The 27,327-nt window shown below is 50.7% G+C and overlaps 1 protein-coding gene across 5 annotated transcripts in view; it reads right to left on the bottom strand.

Annotated features, from left to right (window-relative positions):
• Positions 1 to 8,876: 8,876 nt before the first annotated feature.
• AACS (acetoacetyl-CoA synthetase) overlaps positions 8,877 to 27,327 on the bottom strand; it is a 52,246-nt gene continuing 33,795 nt past the window's right edge. For 2 of the 5 annotated variants that reach the window (XM_081540511.1, XM_081540516.1), the window contains 9 exons: positions 26,442 to 26,566; positions 21,990 to 22,054; positions 21,742 to 21,864; positions 19,762 to 19,875; positions 18,962 to 19,087; positions 16,178 to 16,247; positions 15,560 to 15,618; positions 14,561 to 14,763; positions 8,877 to 10,087 (listed from right to left, as the gene is read on the bottom strand). In XM_081540511.1, coding sequence (XP_081396637.1) covers positions 9,950 to 10,087; positions 14,561 to 14,763; positions 15,560 to 15,618; positions 16,178 to 16,247; positions 18,962 to 19,087; positions 19,762 to 19,875; positions 21,742 to 21,864; positions 21,990 to 22,054; positions 26,442 to 26,566 — 1,023 coding nt within the window. In that variant the 3' untranslated portion in view covers positions 8,877 to 9,949. The remainder of the gene's footprint in view (positions 10,088 to 14,560; positions 14,764 to 15,559; positions 15,619 to 16,177; positions 16,248 to 18,961; positions 19,088 to 19,761; positions 19,876 to 21,741; positions 21,865 to 21,989; positions 22,055 to 26,441; positions 26,567 to 27,327) is intronic. The other 3 variants (XM_081540514.1, XM_081540512.1, XM_081540515.1) reach the window with 3 other exon arrangements.

The raw sequence follows: 27,327 nt of genomic DNA, 5'->3' as shown, positions 1-27,327 counted from the left end.
TCATGGGCTGCTGCCTTCCGCTGGGAAGCTGAGGAAGACTCTGGGACACAAAGAGGAATACAGATCGGATTCAGGACATGATGGAATGGATGCCTAGCTGTCCACGCCCAGCACAGAAATCGCCACCCACACCTCCCCAGACCTCTCTGCCCAAACTGCAAACGTGAAATCTAGCAGCCAGGCATAAGGGCTGACCTCCTCGAATTCAATTTGCAAGGTCAACCATGCAAGAACCCAGGCCTAATAGAATTGTCACATCTGCGTCGCAGTCATTTACAACGTGCTCTTGCCGGGTCTGAACATGAAAGCAATTATGTGATACATACTTTGGCAAGAACCTGAAGTCCCCATCAGAGGGAGAGAGACACTGTGGAGTCAGGGTTTTTTTGGGTTTTTTGTTGTTTGCTTTAAAGAAAGAACTAAGAGGAAAAAAGCCACAAAAACATTTTCATTAAGAAAATTTGAAAATTTCCACTTCTCCAAAAATCACATATGAAGACCTAAGAGTCGGAATCCTTTTGAAAGCTCCATTGTCTTAAGAGTATAAATATAGCATCCTCTGAAAAACCCACAATTTCAATCAAGCTGGAATAATGGGAAGGACCATTCACAGAATGTTGTCTTTTAAAATTTCATGACACATGAATTGATTCTCCTCCAAATCTAATTAGAGGCTCAAGCATATGAGAGGGTTTGTGATGGCGTCAAAGTGACTTGGAACTGTACATGGCAATTGATCTTTTTCACTGGAGTGTGATTTTTTTTAATCAATTTAGAAAGTCAGGAACCACCCCTCCCCAAAAAAGAACTACTCAAAAAAAAGGACCACATAATGAGGTTTTGATGATCAAAAGAGGGATTTTCCCTATTCTTTGGGGAGTCCTTTCCAAAAGCTTCAGGTGGAAGGTAGGGACCAGCATCAGAAGCCAGTCTGCCTGTGCGACCTTGGGCAAGTTCCTTGAACTTGGTGCCTTATTCCCCATCTGCAAAATGGGGATAATGATGCTATCGACCTTCCAGGCTCATAGTCAGGATCATGCTCTTGGAACAATGCCCGGCACATTGTAAGAACCACGGCAATGTTGGCTGTTATTAGCATCAGCCAGCCTAAGGCTCAGACAAATGGCTCCAGCCCCTGAAGCCATGGTCCTGAGTCCTGTCCATTGTAGAAGGACAGCGGGACAGATCGCCCAGCAGGAGTCAGAGCCCTTGGCCACCAGGACAGCCCAGACTGATGAGGAACAAGCTCATTGCCTTTGGCAGCTGGCACCTGGTTTGGCCGTCAGTACACAGAGGGGACCGGGCGGTCATTATCAAAGCTGCAGGCGCACCGTCTGCTTGATGCGGTGTGACATTCATCAGCTCCTTCCAGCCCAGCCTGAGTGGGAAATGAACACCAGCCACTTCCTCCTGCATGCCTTTTCTCAGTTCCCCGTTACCACCAGTGGTCCTTAAGCCTCACTACATGCTGAGGACCTATATGGGGACCACTGACTGGGTCACAGAGGGCATCGTCCCAGCTCTCCTAGGAAATATTGCCAGGAAAGGAGCCCTGGATGCACACTGTTTAGGGAGGCTACAGCCAAGTTGTCTGGAGTCAAACCCCAATTCTATCCCCTATTAGCTTAATGACCTCAGGCAAGTTAACCTTGGTACTTTAGTCTCCATTCTGAGGAAGCAAGGGTCATAAAAGCATCTTCTTCATGGGGTAGTTGTGAGGATTGAAGGAGCTGATACTTTGATCACCTAAGCACACAAAGAAGATTTGTTGTATGAGTGGGTTTTTTTGGTTTGTTTGTTTTTTTGTGTTTTTTTTAGTGTTCAGCGTACATGCTAGAGTTTGTAGAAATCTTTACTTCTCAATAAACTAAATGAATTGCTTTCATGAACCCCCACACCCCTAAGGACATCAGGTTAATCTCAGTCACATGTGGGAGTTCTCCTTTCTCTCCAGGATCATGCGTAACTCTGGGCAGGAGTGTGTCTAGCCCCAGGAAGGGAAGAAGGGAACATTTTCTCATCAGCATCTCCTGCTACCGTGGTACCCACTGAAGTGCTTCCTTGCTCCCTGGATCACCTCTGGCAGAGCCTGGGATGGTGATGAGACAGACCTTGCAGGGCTGCTTGGGGTCAAATGAATGGATGTCAAACCCTTAGAATGTTGTCCCGCCCGTCCATGCTAGATGGTCCATCTGTGTGAGCAGTATGACCACTTGATTTCCAGAGAAGCTGGGAAATCTCCCAATTTCTAAATTAGATAACGATAATAAAACATGGGGACTTCCCTGGTGATCCAGTGGTTAAGAATACCTGCCAATGCAGGGAAACGGGTTCAATCCCTGGTCCCAGAAGATCCCACATGCTGTGGGGCGACTAAGCCCGTGTGCCACAACTACTGAGCCCATGTGCCCAGAGCCCATGCTCTGTAACAAGAGAAACCACTGCAGTGAGAAACCCATGCAATGCAACTAGAGAAGGCCCCTTGACGCAACTAGAGAAGCCCGCACACAGCAGCAAAGACCCAGCACAGCCAAAAATTTTTTTAAATTAAAAAAAAAATGCATAGGAGTCAAACAAGACACTTCTGTAGTCTAGATCTGAGCCCTTGGCCATTGGCTGGAGATGTCTGTCCCTTATTGCCAAGTTTAGTACAATAGTCCCATATTACAGATGGAGAAGCTGAGGCCCAGGATGGTTGAGAAGTTTTCCCAGTGTGACCCAGCCGGCCCAGCCAGGACTTGAACCCGGACAGCTGGCTCCAGAGCCAGTCCTCTTATGCCTGTGCTTCCTACTAACAGCTGTCACCGTGAGACAAAGCAGGTTCCTGCCATCCCCAGCTTCCCTTGAACTACACCCGACCCTCTTCTTGTATTCCCATCACCAGCTTTGGCCCTACTTCAGAGGAGCTCTGGGTACTTCTCTGGTGGTCCAGTGGCTGAGACTCTGTGCTCCCAATGCAGGGGCCCATGTTCCATGCTGGTCAGGGAACTGAGTCTCACATGCCACAACTAAGACCTGGAGTGGCCAAATAAATAAATAAATAAATAAATAATAAATAAATAAATAAATAAACAAGTTACTACTGCTATATAATTACCCAAAACTTAGTAGCATAGAACAAAACGAATTTTGCTATGTATCATGGATTCCATGGTCAGGAATTCAGGCAGGGCTTCACTGAGTGATTCTTCTGTTCCATGTGGTGTCAACTGAGGTCACTTGATGATAGTCATGTGGCAGAGGGCTGGTCCAGAGGTCAAGGCTGGTGCCACTCATATGCCTGGTGCCTTGGCAGGGATGGCTGGAACACTGGACTCTGCAGGAACTTTTGGCCAGAGTGCCTCCATGTGGCTTCCCTGGCATGATGACCTTGAGGTCATCAGATTTCTCCACCAGTGTGGGAGAAGTGTCAAAAAATATTCTGCCATTTTTCTTGAACTACCACAACTCCTGAGAGCCCTCTCTTCCTAAAGGAAATGCTGCTCCGAGAACATTGCAATTTCGTAAGATGGATTTATCCCAGACAGAGTTGCCTCTCCCAAAAGGTGACTTGCCTCGCTTTAAATCTGGCTGATGCTCAAAACCCAATTCTGGTGTTTGCTGTCTGCGCAAATAAGTCTCATTTGTGTTCATTACACACGAACATTCAGAACCAGAGAAACAATTTTTTTTTCATTGAAAGTCTATTTGGGAATTTTTCCAGCCAAGATCCATGTAATTCTTTAATTCTCTAGCCCTCCTACAACAACGCCTTCATGTCCACCCACCTTCATCTGTGGAATGATCACCACAGGCATGGCTAGTTCAGCTGAGAATGAGGCAGGACCCTAAGCTTGAAACCCAGCAACAGCACTTCTTACTGACCTTGAATCTTGCCATTTCACAGATGCCCCATAACTGCACTGAGTGGGGGTGTTAGCATCATCAGGAATCCATACTCACTGCCCCCTCTACCATCAGCACCCTGATTCTCCCAGGAGGGACCTCGCCTTCCCCACTCTCATCCCAGGTGGTCCCCATTGGGCTGGCTCCACATTCCAGCTGCAGGGGTGGTCACATGACCCAGCTGAATAATGGGGTCACTGTAGGGTGTGTATACTACAGATGGGGGTCCAGATTGGCACAGCAGGACAGGCTTCCAAGGAGAGGGGTTGTGGGCATTTGGGGAATGAAGAACTTCAGGGAGGTGAGACAGGGTTTGACCTGAGCAGTTCCAGCGCCTTTGTACGTAGGTGCTTTCATGATTTCCAACTCCGGCCTCACTCCTGCCTCCCCCAGCCACGGCAGATGGTTGTTTCTCATCATCCCATGTCTTGAGTGAGGAAATAGAGGCACAGAAATGGGAAGTGACTGGTGTGACATCATGTGGTCGGAGGGGGTGAGGAGAGAAGGAAGAAGAGGTGAATGGGAAAGAGAGAGAGGAGGGGAGGGAAGGGGAGCAGGGGCCCCAGGTGAGGGCTGGAGGAAGAGTAGCAGTGTGCCAGCCCCTCAGGAGGGCTGAGCCCACCAGCCCACATAGCTGCAGCCTCCCCCAGGCTGCAGAGGGCTCAGAGGGGGGCATCTAAACGTCAATCTAGCATCTCCCAGAACTTTAAAGACAAACATTAGATTTCAGAGCTTTACTTTGCAGAATTTAAGTTATGGAAAAACAGAGTACATGTCTCCCCACCCCACCCCCATTTTCTTAATCTGGAAATCTATTCTACCTCACCAGGACCCAACTTGTTTTCCGAGCAACCTGAGATTCTGTGGTGCAGAGGAGGGCCCCGGCAACAGGGAGAGGGACACGGGAGGTTAGAGAGACTCTCCTAGAGAAAGAAGGAAGCAGGGAGGAAAGGAGAGAAGGACTGGCACCTGAGGAAAGATGAAAAGAAACAGAGAGGCTGGTTGCTGCCTCTGCTTCTTAAAGGAAAGCCACATGCTCCTTCAGGACCCATCTCGCTCACCCTCAGCCCCAGTTACTGGCAGCAGCTAGTTCCACACCTGCTGGAGAGTCATGTGACCCAGGCTTAGCCAATCAGCATATTCTCTCCTCCTGGCCACAGTGATTGGCTCAGATTTGGGCATGTGATCCAAATAGTCCAATGAGTTTCAATATGAGAATTCATGTTGAAACTACTACAGGGGGGAAAATAAATGTTTCTCCTCTCTCAGCCCTGTGAGAACATGAGCCTGGAGCTGTAAGTATTCATCTGTCTCCATGAGAGGAGAAGCCACCTGAGAAAGTGGTCAACACAGAGGAAGGCAGGGCTGATATGAGGGCAGAGGACACTGATGACATCATGGAGCCCCTGGATCCAGCCATACCTGAAGCTAGTCCCAGCACTTGAGTTTTCAAAACTGAGCCAATAATACCCTTTTTGCACTTGAGCCAGTTTGGATTGGAGTTTCTGTTACTTGTAGCCAGGAAAATCCTGAGTTGCAATTGAAAAAAGCAAGCAGATGCCAAAAAGAATGAGACCACACTAAGCAGGTAAGTGGTGAGTAAGAATGATGAGACCAGCAAGCTCAAAACCCAGAAAATGAAAAACTGGGTCCAAGCTGTGCCTTTCCCTCTCTCCAAACCCAGCTTGACTCGTGATTTACAGTTCAAGTTAAGGAAAGAGAGAGTAGGAGGAAGCACAGGGAGGGCGTCCTGAGATGAAGTCTGGAAATTGTTCCAGGGCATAATGAATTGACTAACAACTGCTTCTCCCCTGGAAGTCATCTAATGAAATTATGAGATCATCCACTTACCGCTGTGATGGCCAAGAGCGCGCTCCAAGATGATCGGCCGTGACAAGGAGCCAGTGCTTAGCTCGTAATGTGTTTTCAACAACGTCTAAAAGGGCCTTTGCTTTTCAGTTTGTGACAGCCTTCAAGGTCTGGGGACAGGATGGCAGCAGGCGTTTAGAAGGAGTTTGTGCTGATGTCCGTGGCAGTTGTGGCTCAGAAAGAACCTTGGCTTGTCAAAGCAGTTCAGACTTCCCAGCTGAATCCGACAGGCTCCCCATCACCCTGGCTGTGTGTTCAACATCTATTTGCTTCATGAACCGAAGCGTTCTTGCGATCTGTGCACAAGTGATGCTTGGGGTGGCAGGGTGGTGCAGGGGGCAGGAGGAGGGCAGTTCCTTTTGTTCGCCTGGCAGGGGCAGTAGGGATAGGTTGCTGGGTGGATGGAAGAGTTTTCCAGAAATTGGCTTGCCAATTTTCTCCTTCCCTCCTCTCTTCTGTCACTCATGGGAGGCGTCCAGGGACAGAACATGGCAGCTCTGCCAGGTTGCACTGCACGTCCTAACGCTCCCTTGGAGCTGCTGCCGGGACACGTGTGCTGAGAGCTGGAAGGACAGGAGCCGGGAGGAAGGCTCAGTGCAGCTGGCCAGCAGGAGCTGGGGTTTTGAAGAGCGATGCTCGGGCCAAGGCACTCCACAGGAGAGCCGGCATGGCAGGCAATGGAGTGACTGTTGTTCCAGACCATCTGTCTCTCGTTAATGAAGTTGTCCGGCACGGCTTATTAATAAGGATGCGTGGGCTCAGCCAGCCTGGGACATCTTGCTAGAACTAAAGGGCATGGCGATTAAGCTTTAACAACTCCTCAGGCACAGTCAGTGTGAAGTGGGTTCCAAGCAGTGGGCCATAGGAGAAGGTTGAAGGGTCCCAGGCTTGACCTGAGTCCTGGGAGGGAGGCTGGCAGGCCGGCAGACCGGTCACATGGGGGTGGTCAGCAACCAGAGGTCCCAACTGCTCACTCTCCCAAATCAGGGCTCACAGTTTGCCTTTCTGATGACTACTTGCCCTCCTGTCTCCCCCACAGTACCCTCGCTGAGTTTGCAAAGCCAAGTAGGCAGAATAATTGCCTCCCCTGGCCACCACCCCCAGCGAAGGGTGCCTACATCCCAACCCCCAGAACCTGTGAAAACGTTAGGTTATGTGGCCAGCAGGGGTTGAAGTCTTCAGATGGAATTAAGCCTGCTAATCAGTAGACGTTGGGGTTCCCAGGTGGCTCAGTAGTAAAGAATCCGCCTGCCAACACAGGAGAGGCGGGTTCGATCCCTGGGTTGAAAAGATTCCCTGGAGAAGGAAAGGACAACCAGCTCCGATTTTCTTGCCTGGGAAATCCTATGGACAGAGGAGCCTGGCAGGCTACAGTCCATAGAGTCGAAAAAGAGTCGGACACGACTTAGCGACTAAACAACAGCAATCAGTGGATGTTAAAATAGGGAGAGTATCATGGATTATTCAAGTGAGCCCAGAAGAGGGCAGCAGGGGTGTCCTACGCTGCAGGCTTTGAGGATGAGTGAGCCCCCGGCCCTGGGGGCAGGCACCTCCAGAAGCTGGAAGGCAAGGGCGCCTCCTAGTGCCTCCAGAAGGAACAGCGCCTGCTGACACTGATTTCAGCCCAGTGAGACCTGCCTTTGGATCTCCAGAACTGTAATAAATTCGTGTTATTTTAAATGTGTGGTAGTTTGTTCCAACAGCAACAGGAAACTAAAACAGGCATTCTTGGGAGATATGGCCAGTTCTGTCCAGACCACTGCAATAAAGTGAGTCACATGAAGCTTTTGATTTTCCAATATGAATAGATTCATGCTCAGTCGTGTCTCTTGGTGATCCCATGGACTGCAGATTCTTTACTGGCTGAACCATCAGGGAAGCCCTCGAATAAAGGTTATGTTTTCACTATACCGTAGTCTATTAAACTGTGTGATAGCATTATGTCTGAAAAATAATCCACGTAACTAAAAACTACTCATGGCTAAAAAATGCTAACTGTCTGAGCCTTCAGCAAGTTGTCATCTCTTCTGCTGGTGGAGGGTTTGAAGTACTGGGAGAATTACCAAAACGTGACACAGAGACACGAAGTGAGCAAATAGGACCAACAGATTTGCTCAATGCAGGGTTGTCACAAACCTTCAATCTGTAAAAAAAAAAAAAAAAACAGTATCTGCGAAGCACAATAAAACAGCCTACAGTAAAAGGAGGTCTGCAGGGATTTCCCTGGTGGTCCAGTGGTTGGGACTTCGCTTCCCATGCAGGGGGTGTGGGTTCGATCCCTGGTCGGGGAGCTAAGATCCCACATGCCTTGTGGCCAAAAAAACCACAACATAAAACAGAAGCAAAATTGTAAAAAGTTTAATAGTTTAAAAATGGTCCACCATCAAAAAAAAAAAAACCACCTTGAAGAAACAAGACATCTGTACACAAATGTAAATGTAATAGGCCTCATTTAAAAACACTCAGCTCTCCTGACTCTACACCCCACCCCCCCACCCCACCCCTGCCCAGGGCAAGCAGTTGTGGCCTCTGAGGCATAAGCAGGTGTGCACTGGGTGGGGTTTCCAGAAAAACCATTGTTTTGATGATAAAAGCTGAAAAGAAACAGGCTTTTTGTCTCTCATCCAGGCCTCATCTTGCCTGGGACACAGATGGGAGGCTGGAGGTGGGAAGCCCCACGGGGAGGGGGTGACGGCAGAGCCCAGGAGATGGAGGAGCTGGGCCCCTTCAGCCCCTACACCTGCTTAAGAACAGCTTGCTTTCAGCCTCCTGTGACGTGAGAAAAATAAGCCCTGCTGGGCCCGGCCTGGATGCTATGACACAGAGCCAGACACCATCCAAGGGGCACACGTGTGTTCTTGCAATGGTGAAGGAGTGCCACCCAGAACCCCGGTGGCTCTGAGCTCCAGGGGAGTCCAGGGTGAGCATGTCCTCCCCTCTGGGGTGTGACCTCATGCTGTGAAGGGCTCTGGGGCCATTCGACCACCAGGCAGGTGCGTTACGTACCAGGGGCCCAGGACACGCTCTCACCATCTGGGCCAAACATCTCGCTGGCCCATCAACGCCAGCTTGACACCCTCAGATCCAGCACCCGCTGCAGAGAACACACAAGCACACCTATGTGTGCGTATATACATATATGTTTATTGTATTAAATGCCTCATAGCAATCTGCCCTGTTTTTATAATCCACAAGAGAAAAAGGGTTCAAGAAAGTTTTCCACTGTGCTCAGTTTTAAAAAATACAAAAATGCACATTATGATGACAGGAGAGTGTTAAGAGGCCAAACTGACAAGTACATTCAAAAGTACATCCGGCTGCTGGTGTGCGGGTCCTGGGCCCTCGGCAGGGCTGTGTAGTGAAGCCACATCCCCTGAAGCCCAGCAGCTCTGCCTTGGCAGGACCTGGGTGACCTGGAGCTTGCCCACATTCCTGAGTGACACCCCTCATGGGGTGGACATTACCCACACCTTCAAACGCCCATATACCACACACTTAATTAACATTAAAAAAATTTTAAACCACTTAAAAATCCAAGAAATAGAGATCCTATTAAAACATGAAACCCAGTCGTTCTCTAAAGGCAACTGGAGCTCTCTCTGTCTGCTGAGGGGTGCCAGGGTTGAGGTGACCCACGGCTGCCCCAGGAGCTGCCTGGATTCCATCTGTAACAGCGGTCGGCCCAGGTGCTGACGATCTGCTGTGAGATGCTGTAAAGTCACCCTGGGACGGGTCCCATGATGGGCAACACACCACAATAGACAGACGGGCCCTGAAGGACGGGAGCCAGAGCCGGTGAAGATAAAGGGGAGAAAGAGATCAAAATGGACCACAGCATAAGGCTGCAAGCTGGTTGATCCCCAGACCTGAGCTGTCACAGGATGCCCACCGGCCCTGGACAGGGGACCGGGCATCAGCCGTAATGGTGCACACACAGGTGACCCCGGCTCATCCCTGCAAGTATGCGAAAACACACACCCTCCAGTATCACTGAAGGTCAGGATCCCACAGTGGTGGGTGGAAGACTCGGGAACCCACCAAATGAACCTGCGGGACAGAGAATGGTTCTTTCCCGGGCCTACAGACTTGGCTTGAACCCCTTTCCAAACAGCTGTAGGTTTCTAAGTAATTTCTTGAATGTACAAAAATGACAGTACAGCCGCGTGTGGCTGAGGGACATGCTGGCCAGCTCGGCTCAAAAGTCCTGCAGCTGAGGGATGTCCCGGTACAAATCCAGGGTCTCGGGATTCGAGAAGGCCCCTCGGTGCTCCACCGTCTTCCCAGCGATGATCTGCTTCACAGCCACTTCCACCTTCTTGCCATTGAGGGTATACTGCCAGTGGGGGGTAGGCAGGGGGAGCAAACAGAAAGACTGTTTAGACCCAAAGGGGAGGGACTTCCCCGGCAGTCCAGTGGCTAAGACTCCGCACTTCCAATGTAGGGGACCCAGGTTCGATCCCTGGTCAGGGAACTAGATCCCACATACCGTAACTAAGACCCAACACAGCTGAATAAATCAATCATTAAAAATAAATATTAAAAATAAAAATCCCAGGAACATCCTTGGTGGTCCAGTGGTTAAGACTTCACCTTCCAATTCAAGGTGTGTGGGTTCAATCCCTAGTCAGGGAGCTAGGATTCCACATGCCTCAGGCCCCCAAGAGCAAAACATCAAATAGAAGCAATATTGTAACAAATTCAATAAAGACTTTAAAAATGATCCACATCAAAAAATCTTAAAGAAAACCCAAAAGGGAAAAAAAATTCCTTAGCTCTGATATCTGGGTACATCCAAGCCAAAAAGACCATGACCTGGGACTCTGAGAGCAAGTCTTTCTCAATGGGTGACTGTGGGCAAGTTCCTTAACCCAAGTTTATCTCCTCATATGTAAAATGGGACCACAGTACCCACCCCAAGTCTGTGAGTTAACCCACACATGGCTCTCAGGTGTGACTCACTATTACACTGCATTTTCATTATTTATATTTATTTTCTTACACTGTATTATAATACAAAGGCTAGCTTATTCCAGGAGTGGACTGGCTTCCTGTGATTTCATCCCCAATCACTAAAAAGTGAGCGTCATCCAAGAGCCTCTCGAAACTTCCACCCCATCTTCCCGCAGAACCGTCATCTGAATGAATGGGACACTGCTTTTCCTATAATCGGACTCTCTCCAAATGTTCAAAGCTCCCTCTGAAATTGTGTGTTTCATGTGTGTTTCATCTTTAACTCCACTGGGCATTTGGCAGCTGTGCTGGCATGTTTAGGGGCCAGGAAAATTCTGGAACAAATAGAGTTCTTTAATAAAGCTGCCAGTGCTCTGATCTCTCCCTGCACTGGCACTTTTTCTTCTTTTTAACCTGAGATGTAATTAAAATTTATTCACTGAAAACCTCTGTCGATGTGTGAACTAATTACGGATCTGAGTGCAGGCTTACGAGGGACTGCCTGTCACTGAGGTGGCGTCAGTCCCTCTCGCCCAGAGATGCAAGCGTATCATGTGCTTTCTGTGCTTTTAAGCACTAAAGCCCCAATAACAGCTCGTGGGAGCTAACAACTTACATCTTCCATTGGCTGACAAAATAAACAAGGTGTTGTTTTAGAAGAAATTCCACTCCTGCTTCCTGTTAAGAAGGGCAGGGGGAAGCAGAAGTTCCCCCAGCTCCTGCTAGAACCCCTCCTCTCCCCCACCCAGGAGGTAAGTCAGAGCCTCCGGTCAGGACGGGCCAGTACATCAGCCGTGACCAGGGATGAAGACCTGCTGAGACCAGGGCAGTTATGGCCACTGGGCCCTCCAGCCAGACAGGGCTTCAGATGCCCATTTACATTCCCCTAGATGTGACCAGATCCCTGGCTGTGACCTTGGCCATGGCCAGCCCCAAGTGCTGTGGCCCAGCAAGACCCCCTACGCCAGCCCGGTGAATGTTACAGGGTGAATGTTTTCCTAAGTGCTTCATTAGTTCGGACCATGGGGATCTGAGAATATAAGGATGCCTATAAAATCTCTAGGGATCCTAGACATGACCTCATAGGTCAGGAGTCATGACCCCACAGGACGACAGAGGAGAGAGCTGAGCTTGGGTGCCTGAGAGTAAGTGGACAAGAGCCTGGCTGAGGATGGAAAGACAGGCTGGGGTCTTTCTCCATTTCCAATAAATCACTCCACTATTCTCGTGAGCAGATCAGTTCAGTTCAATTGCTCAGTTGTGTCCAACTCTTTTGTGATCCCATGGACTGCAGCACGCCAGGCTTCCCTGTCCATCACTAACTCCCAGAGCTTGCTCAAACTCATGTCCATCGAGTCGGTGATGCCATCCAACCATCTCATCCTCTGTCGTCCCCTTCTCCTCCCGCCTTCAATCTTTCCCAGCATCAGGGTCTTCTCCAATGAGCCAGTTCTAAGTATCAGGTGGCCAAAGTACTGGAGTTTCAGCTTCAGCATCAGTCCTTCCAATGAATATTCAGGACTGATTTCCATTAGGATGGACTGGTTGGATCTCCCTGCAGTCCAAGGGACTCTCAAGAGTCTTCTCCAACACCACAGTTCAAAAGTATCAATTCTTCGGTGTTCAGCTTTCTTCATGGTCCAACTCTCACATTCATACATGACTACTGGAAAAACCATAGCTTTGACTAGATGGACCTTTGTAGGCAAAGTAATAATGTCTCTGCTTTTTAATATGCTGTCTAGGTTGGTCATAGCTTTTCTTCCAAGGAGCAAGTATCTTTTAATTTCATGGCTGCAGTCACCATCTGCAGTGATTTTGGAGCCCCCCAAAAATAGTCTGTTTCCATTGTTTCCCCATCTATTTGCCATGAAGTGATGGGGCCAGATGCCATGATCTTAGTTCTCTGAATGTTGAGTTTTAAGCCAACTTCTCCACTCTCCTCTTTCATCAAGAGGCTCTCTAGTTCTTTGCTGACTGCCATAAGGGTGGTGTCATCTGTGTATCTGAGGTTATTAATATTTCTCCCTACCGTCTTGATTCCAGCTTGTGCTTCATCCAGCCTGGCATTTCACATGATGTATTCTGCATATAAGTTAAATAAGCAGGGTGACAATATACAGCCTTGACGTACTCCTTTCCCAATTTGGAACCAGTCTTTTGTTTCGTGTCCAGTTTTAACTATTGCTTCTTGACCTGCATACAGGTTTCTCAGAAGGCAGGTAGGGTGGTCTGGTATTCCCATCTCTTTAAGAATTTTCCACAGTTTGTTGTGATCTACACAGTTAAAGGCTGTGTGAGCAGATACAGACTGAGAATTCACCATTCTAACAGCAAAGGAGACAGATTCGTTCTCAACAAACTAAAAGGCCAAGGGGACAATCACACTCTAGTTCCCCAAAGTGTTTCGGTTGCAGACAGAACCTGATCCACGGAAGGGACACCTGAGATCCTCACCAGGGAAAGTCAGTATGTGTCAATGACTCAAGAAGTCCCTTCTCACTTCCTGACTGGTCCAGCGGTTAGGACTCTGTGTTTCCAATGCAAGGTTTCAGTGGGTGGGGATTTGATCCCTAGTAGGAGAACTAAGATCCCACATGCTGTAAGGTGCAACCAAAAATAGGAAAAAAAGTCCCTTCTCTCCCTGAGAACCACTGTCCCCACAGTGTCACCAAGAGTCACCCATTGAGGGACTTCCCTGGTGGTCCAGTGGCTAAGGCTCCACGGTCCCAATGCAGGGGGCCTGGGTTTGATCTCTGGTCAAGGAATTAGATCCTACATGCTGCAACTAAGACCTGGTGCACCCAAATAAATACTAAAAACAAATATTAAGGAAAAAAAAGAGTCAACCACTGAGAGAAATAGAGAACTTCCAGGTCACAGGGCCCTTCCTACACATAACCAAAGTAGAGAATAAATGTGTGGATGGTATAAAAAGCCCTGGTTCTAATTGTACCTCACATCCCCACCCGATGGCTCAGTGGGTGAAGCATTTACCTGCAATGCAGGAGACGCGGGTTAGATCCCAGGGTTCGGAATATCCCCTAGAGGAGGAAATGGCAACCCACTCCAGTGTTCTTGCCAGGACAATCCCATGGACAGAGGAGCCTAGTGGGCTACCATCCATGTGGTCTCACAAAGTCGGACACAACTGAGCACCCACAAGCAAGCAAGCACATCCCCACTCCTAACGTGAAGACTCTCCATCCCCTAGGGACCTAGTTAACCTGCTCCCATCCCCCACACCCATGAACAGCTATTGTACAAGCTTGGTTCGCCTGTACACTTGATGTACTGTGTGTGTACCCATGCATACAGGTGTGTGTGTGCACACAAGGCAGTCTCCTCTCTATGCTGACAGAGGCATTGGTTTTGTAAGCAAGGCAAGTTAAAGCTGTGATCTGATCTCCTCCCCCACTGAGAGCCTAAACAGAGTACAAGGCAAGGGAGGGGGGCTGCTTTCTGGAGATGTGCCTCTAAATAGATTCAAATCTTCTTTCTGCAGGCCAGAACTAAAAATTAAAAGGCAAGAGCAACAGCACCCCAGCGGCTCTTTAAAAAGTTAAAATTAATTTTTGCATTAATAATTTGAGAACAAACTAAAACCACACTGGGGAAAAACCAGTCGGTCGGGCCAGGCTGGGCCTGCTTACCCTCTGAAGACCAGTGTTTAGCAGAAGTTGCCTTACGTGCAATTTAAGAGGGGTTAAAAAAAAAAAAGAGAGAGAGAGGGATGGCAGAAAAGAAAAAAGGATGGGGACAAGGTTGCCAGGCAACATGGAACAACTATATATAAAACATGAGCAAGCGTCTAGCTGAGTGCTCTGGAAGTGGGTGGGCTCTTGGGGGGCCCTACCGGGATGCCTTGCGTCTCCAGAATGAGGCTGGGCACGTGCCGGGCGGACAGGCCGAGGCGGATGGCCTCACGGATCCGCTTCACCAGGTCAGGCCGGAAGGTGTGGCTGGAAGCCATCTTCAGGAAGAGGATCACCCTCTCCTCCCCGTCCTTGTTGTACTGTGGAACACAAAGGCTGTCCAGCACCTCCTCGAAGGCTTCCACTGCGGAGACAGGGCGAGGGCCAGGGCCTTGCTCTCACACCATCCCACCTTGACGGGGACCGCTGTTGCTTCTTCTCGCCCCCACCCTGGGGAAGAGCTTCTGGGGAACAGGTGGAAGGATACCCATCACCAGCAGAGAGCTGCAGCTCACGCTGGAAGGGTTAATGTCTTACAGGGAGCCATGCACGCTTACTTCCTCAATTACAAATTTAAAAAGAAAAAGGAAGCAAGCACCTTGGTGGGGACTGGAAGAAAGGCTGGAATCACAGGGATCAAGATTCCATCCTGGCTGCACAGCCCTGACATGACCTTGGGGCACTGACATCCCTGTGAGGCCACCTCCCTGGGAGGCTGATTCTGTGGCTTTGGTGGGGGCATTTTGAAGGCCCATAGGTGACTCTATTGTGCACTGTCTTTATCTGGTGCTGAATAGTGCTGTGTGACCTTCAACAATCACACAACCTCTCTGTGCATCTTTCTTCAGCCATAAAGAGTAGACACAAATGACCAACCCCACGGAGCTCACCATGAGGCTGAGACATAATGGAATGGGGGTGGGCCACAGGACCTTACAAAGCCCATCTTGAGGTTTTACAAGCTACAGGCAGTGTGGGATAAGGCGTGTTCTAGAAAGAAGGACAAGCTCATAGATGTCTACTCTCACAACCAGAGGCAAATGGGCCAGTTATGCCAAAAGGTGGGATCTTTGGAGAGCAGGCTCCCTGCTAGGTAGGACTCTCCTTCCATCCCTCCTGGAAGATCTGAGAATTATTCCAGGAGAAAGGAAAATGCTCACCAATGTTATAGATTTCCGAGCTGCCGAATCGCACTCCGTTGGGGTTGAGCGTGCCATCACTGCAAAGAAAGACGAGGTCATGAACACACGATGGCTCCTGAGTGAGGCCGGTTGAGGGGGCTGGGGGACAGTCACCCCCTTCCCACAACAACACCACACCCACCCAGTCATTGCCGGCTACCTCCCCAGCTCCTGATCCTGACCAACCTTTCTGCCTCTAAACTCAAAGCTAGACATCAACGGGTCCCCTTGTGTGGGAGCATCTGCCACCTCCTGCCCTTCCCACCTGTACAAGTACCCCTCTCCCAGGTGCGGACGCCCCAGCACCCCCACACTCCCACTCTGGGAAGGGCCATAGCTACTGTAGACAGATGCAGGCTTTACACCTGCCAAAGGCCTCACTCCCACCCCGCAAAGCCCCCCAGTCCGCCACTTTGGGGCTCAGAAACGTGGATCAGGCCAGACCCGCCCTCGGGAAGCTGACACAGGAAGGGCCCAGATGGGGTACAGTCAGCCCACCCCCAGAGTGAGCCAGTGGAGGAGCCCAGGATGCAGGAAGCACCCCCCACTCCCTAGGTGGTCTGCAGGGGACAGAAGCCAGGTCTGCAGACCCCTCACCTTCGGCCCAGCATGACGATGCCCCCGGTCTTGGGGTTTATCCTGCAGTAGTCGCCATGCGCCCAGACACCTGCGGGGAGGCAGAGGGGGTGGTCACCCTGAGGGAGGCGTGGACAGACACCTGAGGTACGTATGACAGAAATGTAACTCTTATCGACAGACAGAGACAAGGCCCAGAAACAGGTGTGATGTGGGGCTGGGGGCAGAACTAAACTAACAGTTCTCACCCCCAAAGGCACGCCTTCTAGTGGGGTCCACCCTACACCCAGTTCTGAGATGCAGCAGTGCATGAGAAACACCCCTCCTGCAGGCACCAGCGAGGAACTGATGGGCTGAGAGCAACGCCAGCAGTGAGAATGTGAAGGGGGGACTGGGCAGGTCAATGAAGCTTTGAGGGGGGCTTCTGAGAAGAGGGTGGGAAAGTACAAGCCCCAATGCCGGAAGAGAGGGTAGCCTGGGGCGGCTGACGGAGCGGGTCTGGAGGAGTCAGGGCCCATCTCAGAACGGAATGAAGAGAAGCAGCAAGACAGGGCGGGAGGCAACTATAGCAGTCCCAGGAATGGAAGCCTGAACTAAGGCACCAGCCACGTGGACAGAGACTTAACTAGCAGGAAAAACCAGGGTGCGTGGAGGGCAGAAGAAGAGGGATCGGGGGACACTGACACCGTGCGCCCTGAGCCGCCCCCGTGTGGCCTGCCGCGTATACCTGGGCCCTGGGCTGGTGATGTTCAAGGAGAGGCCCCCGGTCTGGGAGCAGCAAAAGAACAGACCCAAGGGGTCTGGTCAAGGAGAAGCCAAGCCTCACAATGGAACTGCCAGGAAGAGGCCTCCCTCCTTGGGCTAACACAGCCAGCCCAGGATCGGCCCCACAAATAGAGGAGGCGCTCCGATTGTGAATATCTGAGAGCATGGCCCCACTGGCTCTGCACAACTTGCAAGCAGCAACCTGGCCTCCTGAAATAAGCCCCAGAGTTCCTGTGATCCACAAAGAGAAAATAGCAGATAAAACTGGCTCAGGGCCTTCACGGACACCATCTCATCCTTCCCAATTCTTAGGACAGTTTTTGACTCTTAAGCGCAAACCCAATCAGCCTGAGACTGGATGAAATGACTTAAGTTCAACCTATGTCCATTCTGACCATGACCAGAAGCTTCAGATCCCATTATCTTATCCACCCTTGTTACTTTGTATTTATTCATATATCCCACCTACTTTCAGAAAGTATTTGAGGAAGCTACCTATCAAACCAACTGTATGATGGGATGATTGAAAGAATCAGAAACTACACAGGGGTGAGAGGACGGCTCCAACAAAGCAATGATGGCAGCTCTGAGCTTCCTGGCAGCCAAGGCAAAAATGGAAATATCACAAGTCACCGAGTATTCATTTTCTCCAAGAAGGAATATCAGCACTTCAAAAATAAAGATTTTCTGGGACTTTCCTGGCTGCCCAGTGGCTAAAACTCTGTGCTTCCACTGGAAGGGGAATGGGTTCCATCCCTGGTCAGGGAACTAAGATCCCACAAGCCACGTGGCATGGCCAAAAGAAAAAAAAAAAAAGGCTTTTTATGAAATTAATCCTGAAGAGACATCTATCATGTAAACCCTTGTATAGGTAACAAAAAGTGACAGCAAAGACAGTTTTCAAGGAGCAGTATACTGAGCAGAAGATGAAGAGATGTCATTTCTTAGATGAGTCTTCAAGCTGAGGTTCTAATCCTTTCCTTAGACAGGAGCCTTTGACTCTTCAGGATCATTTGAGGAACATGTCTCTCCCTCCCTCTCCCTCTCTATTCTGCCTTAGTATGTCACAACAGCGACACCCTGGCAGGATCCGAGGTGGGGCTTAAACGCAGCAGGCATCCAATAAGGACCAGGCCACATGGGCGGAGGATGATCCTGCTAACTCATATGGGAGGTGCTATGCTGGGTACAATGGCTTTCAGATGGGACATTACATGGGGACATGCAAGGCTGAGCAGAGAAATAAGAGGGATTGGTGGCACATTCTACCCCTTACAGTCACTGCCACTTCCTGATTCTCCACACGTGGTTTATGCAAAATCGAATCACCTTTCTAGAGACTGAAGAGAGCAAGTACTTGGTATAAATAACTCCGGAGCAGAAGGCTTGCTAAATTATGAATTATATAGCAGCAATAACTCAAGGTTGCTTATGAAATAAGATAAGGAGGAGGCAGGGATCAGAGCTTTAAATAAAGAGACTTCCCAGCTCAGGGGCAGGGCGCCGCTCCAAAGATGAGCGGAGAGGGCAGCCTGAATGAGTGACGGACCTGAAATTAATTATCTCACTGCAAAAGCTCTCTTCTCCCATCACCTCCATGAGGACTGGATGACAGGGTGTGAGACAGAGGAGACCCCAGCCAGACACCTATTGCACAGGCATCTCTCCCTGAATAGGTACATGAGTCTGGGTAAGCAAGCAGTGACCACCACCCCTCCCCAGCCCTGTCCCTACACAGGCAAACAAGTGGCTCGTGCCAGCTCCCAGGTGCCGGGCTCAGGGGCAAGCGGCTGTGGGCAAGGAGGATGTTAAGAGTACACTAAACCCAGATCAGAGTTTCGTGTGATGGCTTCAAGATGAAGGTGACAAGATACTGATCAAAAATTCATCATTACCCCTCTGGCGGAAGGAGCCAGGAGCGGCCTCACCAGGTTTCAGCAGGGAGAGGGGGCTGGCAGGGGGTGGGTGCATCCAGAATTAGACCCCGAAGCCCCAGCCCCTGCGGGAATCTGGGCGGCTCCGCCTGCATCCTCGACCCACCTGGGAACTTGGAGAAGTACGCCTTCCTGTACTTGCTGCCATTCTCGTCGTTCCAGAAGTGCGTGGGCTGGCAGGGGAGCGGCTTGGTGCACACCAGCTCACCACTCTCCCCCCACACGGCCTTTCCTGGTCAGGGAGGGGCGACAGGTACACTGAGCACACACCACGGCCACACCTCAGCATTCTTTCTCTCCTTTTTTGAAGCTATAAGCTATTACGCAGTATTTCAGACACACACAAAGCTACGGAGCTGGTCCCACCCCCCTGCCCATCCCTCCGACATCACCAAAAGCCATGCTAATCCCTCCCCACACAGCTCTCCCGAATCTCTCTCTCGACTGGAATGCTGTATTATTCCCTTGTGTGTATTAATACTTTTACTACATCCACGTGCATCTGAATAACATCATTTGCGTGTTTCTAAACTCTGCATGGATGGCGGTGCACTGTCCCTTGTGCCTGCATCTTACCCCAGGTCCTCATCAAGGTTAGGACATGAGGCCATTGGTGGGGCAGCCTCAGCAGTGTTTCCAAAACTCAGATGCCTGCCTTGCGTGCCAAGCACATGGCCCTCCGTCTATGCTCCAAACCAACATCTACTCCTCTGCTTCAGGCTGAAGGCAGATGGGGAGCCGGTGGGAGTTAAACCAGGCTCAGAGGCCAGCAGTCTGCAAGTGAGGGGTAGCCCCTCAGAGGGGGCAGTTTTGGAGAAATGTCCCCCAGAAAAGCTACACATCCAAGTGCAGCCGGGTGACCACTCACGCCTCGTCACAAAGACAGAAAGGGTTTGGGGCCGCCACCTTGCTCATTCCATGCCTCCACAGCCATGCCCAGGTTCCGAGCCTGAATCTCCCCTTTGTACACAGGAATGGATGGATTCTGGCCCATGAAGCAGGAGACGATGTCGGTGCCACCTGCCAGCGAAAGGAGATCCAGGATTTACAAGACCGAGACCAACTGCTCACGTTTTTCATTGGTGAACCCTCCAGGAGACAAGGCCCTGCAGGACAACCTCTCCGACTCTGTCTCCAGACAGTTGAGCTTCTTTTCATGGAAAGAACAGGGAGGTTATTCAGAAACTGGCACAAACCTCCCGGATCTGGGTGATTTTTTTTTTTTTGGACCAGGACTTCCTGCTGGAGGAGAAACCAGTGAACGACCTCCTGCGGTCACACTGAAATCCGAGACTGAGGTTCACGGACGATGGAAGTGTGGCCTGTTATATCCGCCGCAGGCACTGCCGCAGGAGACGGGTCACGTGCAAAGGCTCTTTGCTGTGGTTCACATTCACTTAATCACCGGAGCAGAAAGCCTGCGGTCCCAGGAGGGCTAGTCTCACATGAGAGACAACATGCCGGATGGGAAACACTCTGATTTCAGGAAGGAGCTTGAAAGGGAGTCAGACTCCAGGTGCCATCAGGAGGGAATGGCATTAACCCCCGGACCTGGACAACCTCCCCCTTGACAACTGTCCCCTACGGCGGGCACCCGGGGAGGGCAGGGCCCCACATAATTGCAAGGTGGGATTTCCTGAGGGCAGAAACACGCAAGGGGCCCACCCAGGTGCAAGGTGGAGGCAGATGAAGTGAGGAGGGTATGAGTGGGGGTCACCCAAGGAGCCCCCAACTGTCCTTTCCTACACTCGACGGTCCAGACACCAGTGTCCACTCTCCCCTTTATGTCTGTTTGTACCCCTAAGAAGATAGCCTTATGATTTAAAAAGTATTTTTTCCTTAATCACACTCTATGTATATGGATGGGGTGGGGCAGGGGGTTTCAAAATCAACATAAAACGATTTGCTGAATTAATTCAGCAGAATTAATTCAGGCAGAGAATCAAAGTGCGAGGTCCTTCCTGCATCCTCCTGACACCTCAAGTCACTGGCTGATGCTTCTCACAAAAACGGAGAATCATGTTCACTGCAGTGACCAGCAAGGTTGGACCAGCCCCTGGGGCCCCAAGGAGGCACAAGGGCATGAGCAGAAGTGTTGCTTCCTCTGCTTCAGGATCACAGAGCTGGGTTCACCGGACAGGGGTGGGAAGACCGACTGAGATCCTAACAGGCGTGCTACCCCGAGATGGGCTGGGCTGGCCTGGCCTGGGAAGACGACCCTGTGCCCACACAACCACCACACCCCTGCCCACCAGGCAGGATCTGGGGAGGACCAGCGGATGGGATGGGGATGGTGGTGAAACTCTGGCTCTGAGATAACAGAACCAGGTCTGAATCCCACACTGGGACTTCCCTGGTGGTTCAGCAGCTAAGACTCTGTGCTCCCAGTGCAGGGGCCCCAGATTTGATCCCAGGCCAGGGAACTAGATCCTGCATATGCTGCAACTAACACCCAGCACGGCCAAATTAATAAATTTTTTCTTTTTTTTAAATCCCACTCTGTATCCTTGCTAGCAGGTGGTCTTGGGTCAGTCACTTAGCATGCCCAAACTTCGTTTCCTCTTTTGTAAAGAAAATAGGCTCTACCAGAATCAGTCATTTAGGATCTGAGGTTACAACCAATGTGAGGTGCATGTGTATATTCCCCACCCTGGCAAAGGTTCAGGAACTGCTAATTCCATGTCTGCAGCTTCTCCCTGGAACACAAGTATTCGAGAATCAGCAACATCGACCGAGCACACCCTGCTGACTGTTTATCCCAACAGATTCAAGCTGGTGGGCTTGCTGAGTCAGAGGGTAAGCACACTGAGCGGCCAAGCCTGGTCCCCAAGTCCTCTGATCCTTCCAGAACCCTCTCTATGGCACAGGCGCACGATGGGGTTGTACCTGAGATGGAGCCCAGCAGGACGCTGCTCTTGATGCACCTGTACACGTAGTCATAGCTCTGGGCTTTCAGCGGGGAGCCAGTGGACAGGATCGTGTGCAGTGTCTGGAGACTGTGGGTTTCCACTAGAGCCAGAAGCACCGAGAGATTAGAGTCAAATCCAACGCCCTCTGCTGGCTTGCAGGAAACGGGTAACATAGCAGACTCTGATTTCATTTCCAGGGATGGATGCCCAGGGAGGCATGCTTACCTGGCCTCATGTCTTTCTCTTCGAGCACAGACAGCCACTTAGCACCTGTTCCAAGGATGGTGATGCTGATGGAAAAGAAAACACCAGAAATCCGTCAAGGCTCTTCCATATTGCAGGTAACCAAAGTTTTCTCCTATTAGTGACCCATTTAGAACAAGGCTGCAAAATCCAAGACACACCATTTTTCTGGGCTAAACTGATACTTAATATTTAGTTGAAAGCAAGTTACAATACCTGTGTTACTCTGGGGCCAGCAGTGACAGGTCTGCAGAGCACTCGGGCTCTCATTAACCTTTGGCTCTACTTAAAACAACTGTTTGTACATAAACCCACTATCTTTGGGGACACTTCCCTGGTGGTCCAGTGGTGAAGAATCTGCCTTCCAGTGCATGGGACAAGAGTTCAATCCCTAGTCAGGGAACTAAGACCCCACGTGCTGCAGGGCAACTAAGCCTGCCCTCCACAACTAGAGAAGCCTACAAGACCCTACAAGAGAAGTGCTACAAGACCCTGAAAAAAAAAAATCCCATTCTTCCTAACTGTAGGATGATCTCTTTCAGAGATCAAAGGAGGTCATAGAATCAAAACTCCTCAAATTCTGAGCTCATGAGATCATTTTCCAGGAAAGCAGAGAGAGTTGCAGGAGCTTTTGTTAGAAGAGGTGCCGTGCTTGGAATTGCTGACCCATCTTCTTCCCTTAAATCAGCTCGCGTTCGTATGAAACTTACAAAACTTCTCCCCTTCTTTTTGAACATTTCAACTCTACAGTCCTTTATCCCTGAGTCTGCGCTGAGAATGACACATTGTGCAAGTATAAATAATGTGTTTTCAAGGAGAGACTGTTGTTTAATGTTCTGCTTCCTGCAGCAAGGCAGTCCTCAACACAAAAGCTCTAGCTTCCTAGGTAAAGGATGTTTTCTCCTGGGGGCCAAAGGAGGCCATAGAATCCAGGTCCCAGGACTTCCCTGACAGTCCAATGGTTAAGACTCCACGCTTGCAGTGCAGGGGGGCAAGGGTTCGATCCCTCGTAGGGAAACTAAGATCCTACATGTCGTGCGGTGTGGCCAAAAAAAAAAAAAAAAAAAAAAATCCAGGTGTCTCCTCTCCTCTCTGAGCAGTAAAACCTATCCCTTTACACCTGGCTGGTGAGATTCATTCCAAGGAGACAGCCATGCTCTGCTTCATGTTCAGAGGTAGAGACACACAGAATGCTGGGTGATTCAGAACTCATTGGGCTGGGAGGTGCAGAATCCATGGGGGCGGGAGGAGGTGAGGGGGGTCTCAAAGCTACTGTCTTTCATGCCTCCTGCCCCTTATTCTCTTCACTTCTCAGGGACACCCTGCCACCACTAAAAGCTCAGATGCCTCCTGGTTGCTGCGCCCTAATGATGACTAATTTGGAAGCTGTGAGGTTGTGGGGAGCAGGAAACATACTCAAGACCCTCCCCAGGCCCCCACCCCAGCTAATTTCATAAACTCAGATAGTGTGACTAATTCCAGATCACCTCTGAGGATTAAGGTCTCGGCCACTTCAGGAATATCTGTATTTTAACAGAAGACCAGGGACCACCTCCAGCCACACATACAGAGATCTCCAACCACCAACCACACATAGATTTCAGCTCATCCCCCATCTGTCCCCTGCTGTCTTGAAGGGTGTTTAATTCACAGGTGTCCCTGCAAACTGTGACCCTGGTTATGTGTAGAGACTGAGACAACGTCCCCGGGGCCGGCCCACAGGCCTGCTTGCCTGAAGAAGCGGCGATGCCGCCCCATCTGTCTCCAGGGCTTGCATAAGACGGCTTAAAACAGAGTTCACAAAGCGCAGGTGCCCTTAGGTGGGTGCTCAACACTATATTTTAGCTAGTGAAGCTGGGAATCACCCCACAGAAACGAGGCAGCTCCTGGCTTGCAGGGTCGGGATCCAAGCCCCAGAGCCCTGTAAGGAACCACATGCAGACAAGGCACTGCCAGCCTGAGCCCTGTCTCCTCTCATGCGCCCTCAACTCCATGGTTTTTGGGGGGATCATGTAGCTCCCTCAAGTGCCCCAATGGTGTCTTGTTTCACTCAGAAAAAACCCACCCTGCAGGTACAGCCATCCCGCCCTCACCTCTCATCACTTCTCATCAGCCCTCATCACAGTGCATCACCTCCTGCTCTGCCTCCCATATTCGGACCACAAAGGCCTCCTTCCAGCCTCCCCAGCACCCCCATCTTGGTCCCTTCTTTCTGCCCTCGGGGTCTTGGCACTTGCTGTTCCCTCGGCCTGGAACATGGGTCTCCCAGTCCTAAACATGAATTGCCTGCTCAGTTACAAACCTGGACAAAGACTTCAGAATTCTACCCTAACCCCAATCAGAATGTTCCCTGGGCTAGATTCAGGGAGCCTAGAAACACCCCAAAGAGGACAATCTGCCCTTTAAAAGAGTCTTGTTCACATCTATAACATGATCACTCAGTTATGAAACGTGTTAGTAAGCCTGTGAGCTGCCACGATGATAACCAACAAAGATTTTCTCTCTCAATGTATGGACATTATTTTCTCCCCTCTCGCCCATGTAGGTGGCCGGAGCACTGGGGTGTCCTTCACACACCCCTCACAGGTTGCCAGGTGGCACCTGCCTCGCTGAACCCAGCAAGTCAGCCCTCCCAACCAGGAGAAAGGCCAGGTCAGGGGGGCCCGGAGGACCCCCGAGGCCACAGCTCAGCCAGTGTCCAGGGCACAGATCAAACCAGGATGGAAGGCAGAGGCCCAGCACATGCTTACTAACAGTCCACAGGGCTGTAAACACATGCACACTTGCATGTGCACACCTGCACACGATCACATGCCAGCACATATACACTCGCTCACAGACATGTGTGCTCTCCCACTCCCACTTACCTAGGCACATGTGTACACACACATGCATATACAAAACCACGCACATGTACACCTGCACACAATCAGATGCACATATACATTTATTCATGGACATGCATGCTCACACACTTTCACACTCAAGTGCATATACGCTCACACTTGTACAGATACACATACACTTGCATATACTTAAACACATATATGCTCACACTTCTGCACATATACACATTCCCTCATCCACATGTGCACACAAACATACACTTATTCACACTCAAAGCTGGGTCTCCCTGGGTCCTTCAGCCTTCAACTTCATCAGCTCTAAGCCCTGGGGAGGTACATTTGTCCCTCCAACCTTCCTGTAACCCATGCACGCACGTCAGAAATGCCTCCACCTGCACCCGGCTTACAGGTATTAAGGGAGAAGATCTTCCAGTCGCCTAAGTTCCCAGGGATTTGATTAACCTTTTGCTGGAAACAATCTCATTAGGAAATAACCTTCCTTTCTCATATCGTGAGCCAAATGTCAGGATTTAAATATTACCCAGGCCAAAGTTATATTTAAAATATTAATGGCCAAGGATTTAAGAACATTTGTGGCTCATTCTGTTTCCCCAGTGTGAACAGACTCAAATGTAAAGTAATTAGACCATTTCACAGTGCGGCTGACTTCTGGGCCCCAGGAGCTCTGCTGGCTGCCGTGTTCTCATTCCTGGAAATACGATCATTAAGCCAACGGTGACCACCAACCACAGCGGTGAGAATGCATCAGCCGGTGATGATTAATTCATCAGCCAACAAAGTGCTAATGAAACAGGGTCTTCTGACAGTTTCTAGCAATGACGATGGGGAGGGGGCTGGGGGATAAATGGGGCTACTTTGCCCTTCCCCTGATGTTCCACTTTAGTTGGCTCTGTCTCTGTCGTCAGGATGCCCGCCTGTCACCCTGTTAACAGGACTGCAGGGAGGCGGAAATGCCCGCCTGCAGCACTGGCAGCAGGGCATCTGGGCACACTGCTGAGTCCAGGAGACCCTTGAGGCATTGGCCAGCCCTGAGGGCTCACAGCAAGGCAGCTGGGAAGGCCAAACACCAGGAACTCTCCAGGGACGGACCTGCTCTTCCCTGGATAAGCGGATCCACACCATCCCCTGACCAGGTTAGTACGTTCAGCTTGGATCACTCTCTGTCTCACCCCTGTGTGAAACACGGCTCTAATAAACCCTTCTTCTGCCTCTCTTCTGAAGCTGCTCTGCAAGTTCTTAGAATCCAGAGTTCCAGAAACAAGACTATGTTCCCTCTCCTGGTGTCCGAGGTTTCAGAGCTCACCCCAGGGCTGGGGGTGGGAGGGGGCAGCCCCCTCCTCACTACATAGATCTGACTGGTCGGTCCCTGTCGAGGCGCCCACCCCTTTCCACCCTCCTTGACAACTTCACCTGCCCTCAGCACCTACACGTCCTCACACAGCCCCCCACCAAGAGGAGGGCGTGGACAGATGGGGGGTCGTGCAGGGAGGGGGGTTGTGAAGCATTCCAGAGATGGCAGCAGACCCTCACAGTGGCCACCCTGCATCTGAGCATCCCGGGTACTTACCCGATCCTGTCGACCAGATCCCAGAGCACGTTGGGTGTCGGAACCAGGGGAGAGCCGTCGTACAGGACCACAGCGGCCCCCGTGGCAAGAGCAGACACCACCCAGTTCCACATCATCCAGCCAACCTGGGGTGGACAGAAAGGAACACGTGTCAACCGAGCGCCGGGTGGGCTCCCCTTGGTCCTGTCACTCAGCCTCTCACATCCCTAGAAACTACCCGATGCTGAGCCAAAGTTGCCAAGAACTGCCTGTCCAAATGTGAGATGCCCTGAGCCGGCAATTGCCCATCAAGAGTTGACGGCATGGATCAACACACACATGTACACTAAGATGTGTTGGAGAACATCTCCTGCAGCCTCACTGGTAACAAGAGGGACTGAAGGTCACAGAGAGGAGAGTGGTCACATGGTACACACAAGCCTAGAGCTGCGTGCTGGAGTGGCCCATCCACATCGGACATGGGGAACAGTGCCTGGCACCTGCAGCACCCTACAACCTCCAATAAATTCCTTTTCAGTTTAAACAGGTCAGAGTCCCTATACTGTTCCACAGGGCTAAGGACTGACCAGTCTCATGGCATCTCTGGTAAGTTCCTGCCCAACCCCCGCCCCGGTTGAGCCACAGATTTCAGTCACGTGACTCTCCTCCCCACCTCTACAGGCTCATGAAATAACTAACAGTCAGTCTCCTTTGTTTCTCTGGAATTTCCCAGGGCACCAGGTCTCCCAGTGGCAACCAAGGTCAACACAGGAGGATGGACCAAGGTATAGAGGGACCTTGGTGCCAACTCAACAGGCAGCCACCTGGGGGGAGAAGGCAGTGGCAGAGGGAGAGACGGAGGGTGACAGGGAAGGATCCCACACCAGAGGCCACTTGTGCACGCAGC

Source organism: Giraffa tippelskirchi, chromosome 11 (assembly GCF_054371585.1).
Source record: "Giraffa tippelskirchi isolate mGirTip1 chromosome 11, T2T-mGirTip1v1.2.pri, whole genome shotgun sequence".
NCBI classification, from domain to species: Eukaryota; Metazoa; Chordata; class Mammalia; order Artiodactyla; family Giraffidae; genus Giraffa; species Giraffa tippelskirchi.
Note: the sequence above shows the minus strand (reverse complement) of the source record. Positions and strands in the feature narration are given on the sequence as shown.